This window comes from Xylocopa sonorina, chromosome 8 (assembly GCF_050948175.1).
Source record: "Xylocopa sonorina isolate GNS202 chromosome 8, iyXylSono1_principal, whole genome shotgun sequence".
NCBI lineage: Eukaryota > Metazoa > Arthropoda > Insecta > Hymenoptera > Apidae > Xylocopa > Xylocopa sonorina.
The window spans coordinates 9,219,269-9,224,608 of NC_135200.1; the positions used below are offsets into that span (position 1 = coordinate 9,219,269).

A 5,340-nucleotide genomic window follows, 5' to 3' on the forward strand; every position below is an offset into this window, starting at 1 on the left:
ATTTTTAATTTTTTATATTTTATTAGAATTTACTTAGGTAACAAGTACAAATATAAGAAAGGGAATAGATGGCATTTGGGTTTATTATTTACATACATTAGTATATAATGTTACTTTTAAATATAAAAGTTACTCTATATCTCTTACATTATTTCTATAATGCATTATTGCACAAAATTAGAATGAAAATGATATATAACATTCATCAACTGCATATAATATTTTTTGAGGCACATTGTTGCTCAACTTTTTGCATTTCTACGAGTATAGTTGCTATAGCATGTCTTAGTTGATGAAATTTTGATAGAGATAGTTCAAATATCTGACGTCTTCCATTATTGAATGTCCATTCCATTATAATATGTGGTTCCAATACCCTATTCAGTATGCTAAAAGTTTCAAAATAATAAGTAAATAAGTTGAATTTACATCTATTAGTGCCACAAAGTTTGTAATTTATTGGATATATGAAATTACCTGGAAGAAATAGTAATATCGATATGCCATTTGCAAGATATTAAATGCGGATAAAATTTTATTTTCTGTATTAAACCAGATATCAACTCTGGTCGCTTTTGACCATATACAACTGTGGCTAGGTCATCAATACATTCTGAAGATAATCTGCGGGATTCAGATTATGTTCTTTTATAACAAGACATTCGACATACATTATAAAGAGATATTGAAACTGTACGAGAAACTAATAAAAATGCATACTTCAGTTCTTCTAATATTTGCTTGAACTCTGCAGGTTTGACGTTTTGAGACAATGTGCCTAAATGGATCTTTAGTATTGTAAAAATAACTGAGTAATATTCATCGATAGTGTCCTCCGATACATTATACTTTTGACTTATTCTATCTAATATTCCTTCTTCGATGTACTCTTGATTTATTGCCTTTACTGCAACTGTAAACAAACAGTAAGCAAATAATAAATTATGTGATAATTTTGTTAAAACACGAAATATGTAAAATATTGCGGTACTAGTATTATCTTTTGGAGATGGACTTACTTTGTATTAAAGGTCGAACAAATATTTTTTTTAATTCAGGAAATACTTTTGTTCTATTACCTAAAGCATACAAAAGTTGAGTTTGAAAACTTGACATATTTATTTAAGTAACAATGAATCGTAAAATTGGTTTATGACATTAAGCGTATTTACTAAACGCTTTCTTTTATAATATTCCGTAGTATAAAAGAATGGCACGTAATGCATTAGACTTATTGTCAGAATTTATCATTTGTTTTTGCTGTTTAATGCCATCTGGTAGAATATTAACATAGCAAACTTATTCTTGATATTGATTATTTTATGGATGTCGATAACATAGTTTTTTCCATTTTAAAAGACTTATTTTAATTTTGCAATTAAATTATTATCAGAATGTCGCGGAAGAAGTTAGGTATTGTATGAATTTTCAACTTTATTCTTGCTTAGAGAAAAAAGTATATACTTAAATATTTTAAAATAATGAATTGCATAAAATTTATTAATATTGAATGTAAGTGAAAGTGTATAACAACTGACCGTGTGGCCTAATGGATAAGGCGTCGGACTTCGGATCCGAAGATTGCAGGTTCGAGTCCTGTCACGGTCGTTAAACAATTATTTTTTTCCTTTTTATAGTAGTTTTTTATTTTGCAACGAAGTATACTACTTATGTTTAGACGTAAGTTTATAACATACTTAAATGTTAGTAACAGTAACTTGAGTTTATTTAAAGAAGTTAATATTTTAAATGCTAATATATATGTATACTTTACCATGGTTTAAATGTATACACTTTTACGGTAATTTTTATAATCTATAAACAATTGGAAACGAATTATAGAATTTTTATCTAGCAATATTAAGTAAAAAGATAGACAGTTATATTACATAGAAAAAAATACTAAAAATTTTTCCTTCGAGCCGGATTTGAACCAGCGACCTATGGATGTCCGATTTAGAGAAAAGCCAACTACAGTCCACCGCTCTACCAACTGAGCTATCGAAGGTACTTGATTTTCGTTGACGGCTGAAGCCAAGACAAGGTCTATTATGATACAATTTTTAATAAGCTTGTTTATATTTAATTGTTTATATATATTATATTTTGTAATCGACGTTTTCCTAACAGTTTAATATCGCAGAAAAAATTAAGTGTAAGGTTTAATTTCAGTGATATGAGATAGGTCGGAAAGGAGCATTTGAAGTACATGAATTAAGAACATATACGAACTTACATATCTACCTATGTTTTGTTACAATTATCATTTACGTACATGGCCATTTTAACGCCTCAGTGATCTAAAAATATGAAAATCCTTGTCAATTAAATAAATGGTCAATAAGCATGAGTGTGAATGTTAATTTAATTACCATAGTCAATTAGCAAATTGCCGCTTCGTTGAAAAAAGTGATAACCTACGATAATACATTGAAAACAGTTTCTATATCACTGAAAAACAGTCGTTGGTTGGTGCTTTGATAATTGCTTGATTATCGCGCTACTAGCTATTAATTACAAGCAAGAAATCGTAACAGATTTTTTGAAATTATTTTTCTATTGTTAATGAAGAAAATATTTAATGAAAAAATCCTTTTAATACAATTATGTATCGATTCTTTATTTTTTAACGGCGAAATCTCTTTGGGTGTGCCGTTTCTTTAATCAGAACATAGTAAATTTATCTTGACAAGACCACACCTATGTATCAGTTGTATTTTAGATTCTTTCATCCAATTTCATTTCATCTATTCATTTAGGTAAGAAGACAGTATAGTTTTCTGGTAGCGATTATTTCTCGATGCTATATTTATTTTCATACATTAACATTGATAAAAATTCACGTCTGTAATATAATTTTATAATTAATTAAAGTCCGGTGAAGGGATTTGAAACAATATAATATTTTCTTATAGTGACTCTTAATCGAAGAAGACTATAAGGAGAATATATCAATATTATAGTAGACATAGTATTTCTTAGAAGTAAATATTCGATATTGCTCTGACGGAACCTAGAAATTTGTACGAAGTATAATTTACTAAATTATAGTTAGTAGCACGATAAAAAATAAAACCTCAGTAAGTAAACTGTAACTGAACTGTAATTAACTTCAAACCTGTTAAACGTTAACTGACGTAATAAGGATGTATCGCAACAGCGAAGGTTAAATGAGGTTAGAAATTGGTATCGAAACTTGTAACGTTCTTACAAATATACTTCTCAATTCAATTTCTTATTCGCTATTTAAGGGTATCTCGAAAATCGACGGCATTTTCGTTCAGAGCTGCATAATTTATTCGTAAATGATCGTGACCCTTCGACAATGACAGTAGTAGGAACGAAATGCGTGTCGCTATCCGCCGGCTGACGCCGACAGGCGGACACACCGTATTTCTACTGTACGGGTCGGGACGAACGGATAATTTCTTCCAGATCACGCTAACTACAATGAACGGTTCCGAAGCGAATGGAGTGGAAGAATGGGGAAAGAATGGACGAGACAGGGGACATTAGAAGAACGCAGACGCAGGTCTATTCGTGACGGCAGAGTCGGGATGTGCGCTTGCGCGGGTTGCGATCGGGTTCTTGGACGAGAAAGAGGGTGCGAACTAAGAGAAAAGGGAATGGAGCTGGTAAGAATAGAGTGAAAGACCGATTCGCGTGACACGAAAAGACTAGAGTGGAAACATGGGGAATAAAGAAAATACGTTAAAGCAAATATATATATATATGTACATTACAGACACATGGAAAAATGATGAGAAAAATGGAACAAAAACATAGAATACGATGAAACATAATAAATATAAAGAGTAACGGGTTATTAACAAAACAGATTTGGTAAGAATAAAATGTCAGAAGATTACAATTAGAAAATGAAATATCATGACGCGAAACGGGAGAGACGCGGTTGAATAAGGGGTGGAAATGAGAGAGAGCGACAGAATGAAACGCTACGGTATATACGTAGATGGAAAGGGACAGCGATCGTGGAACGTTACAAGGGGTAGTAGTGGGGATAGAAGAGGACAAGCAAGAAAGGTGGCGCTTTCGGGCAGTCTGGCGTCGTCGGCCGACGGGTGTACACTGAGGGTGTGTTTGGTCGTGACTTTCTTTTGTTTCCTCGTACTCGCGGCCGTTTGAATCACGACGTCGTTCGTTTGCCTTTACATCGTTCGCGATAGCCGTCCTATCAGTGTCGTATATAAGTTTCTAACTGTAATACAACGGTATCAAGCGAGAACTGGTTATGCCGGTCGATGAGCTTTTGTGAGTGGTGCCTGTGGAAATCGTATGCGAACGACCGCCGGTTGGGGCTACGGGATAGTAAGGTAACGTTTCAGCACGAAAGAGTACATTTTCGAGTCGTTCGACATGGACTGCTGTCCAGGCTGGTAGCGAATCGATTTTCACCAAGAGTGAAGCGGGAGTTGTGTGTGAGAGAGAGAAAGGGAGAGAGAGAGAGAGAGAGAGAGAGAGAGAGAGAGCGAGGATGTATGATCAAGAGAGAGAGAGAGAGAGAGAGAGAGAGAGAGGGAAGGTAACAGAGCCAAAATATGTCTTTTCATCTTTTAATTGATTTTTGATTTCTTGCATTTGTTTTATTTATTACATTTTGTGTAAACTGTCCTATGTATGTTTTAAGTATATACATTGGATTATATTTCCTTTCGATTTGTATTTTCTTGTCACTATTTTAGTCTTTCGGTCTTCCTCTTTTCCATTTTGGAAATTTACTCGTTAAAACGTGCACGTGTATTTCGGGTAAATGCCCCTGTGAATACGACTCGTGACAAAAGGACATGAACCTTTCATCGAAACCTTGGAACACGTTCCGGTGTAGTACCGCATCGACGACATTACCCTACATTGATTCACCGAAAGGAACTCTCAATTATTAGAAGATTCTCGATCGAAATTGCGAAGCTGATGTTCGGTTAATCGCCGCAGAACGATATTCTGCAATTTGTTGTAAACGTTTTTCTCGGTTTAGAAGGTAGAACAAATGTAGGAGTGGTTGAATAATTCTAGCCAAAAACGAGCCTTCGTGGTAGATCAATTTCAGCCATTGTACTTTGTTGCACAGAAGCCGCGGAGACTCGCCCTCGTATCTTCGAGAAAACAATTGATCTTCAAATGGGAGTGGATTCCTGTTTACTCGATCGAGTGCGACATATTGCAAAAAGGAAATGGTGAACCGAACGAGATGCTATCTCGGAGGACGATTGAGAGGATTATTACCACGAGGACGGGCGCGACGTTTAGCGACCTCTGCGTACCAGTGTAAAAGTAATAATCGCTTTAAATTCGCCCTAAATGAATTAGAAACCGTTGACT

At 34.2% G+C, this 5,340-nt stretch overlaps 1 protein-coding gene and 2 non-coding genes across 3 annotated transcripts; 1 reads left to right on the forward strand and 2 right to left on the reverse strand.

The window, feature by feature from the left end:
- Nucleotides 1-168: 168 nt before the first annotated feature.
- Nucleotides 169-1,254, reverse strand: LOC143425935 (COMM domain-containing protein 5). The gene is made up of 4 exons (XM_076899021.1): nt 1,020-1,254; nt 721-913; nt 478-624; nt 169-389 (listed from the first exon to the last, which is right to left on the reverse strand). The coding sequence occupies exons 1-4, from the start codon at nt 1,114-1,116 to the stop codon at nt 206-208; spliced, it is 621 nt and encodes a 206-aa protein (XP_076755136.1). The 5' UTR covers nt 1,117-1,254; the 3' UTR covers nt 169-205.
- Nucleotides 1,255-1,535: 281 nt separating this feature from the next.
- Trnar-ucg (transfer RNA arginine (anticodon UCG)) lies at nt 1,536-1,608 on the forward strand. Its single transcript has one exon. It is a non-coding gene; the product is annotated as a tRNA-Arg (tRNA).
- Nucleotides 1,609-1,913: 305 nt separating this feature from the next.
- Nucleotides 1,914-2,008, reverse strand: Trnay-gua (transfer RNA tyrosine (anticodon GUA)). Its single transcript has 2 exons — nt 1,972-2,008; nt 1,914-1,949 (listed from the first exon to the last, which is right to left on the reverse strand). It is a non-coding gene; the product is annotated as a tRNA-Tyr (tRNA).
- Nucleotides 2,009-5,340: the final 3,332 nt, after the last annotated feature.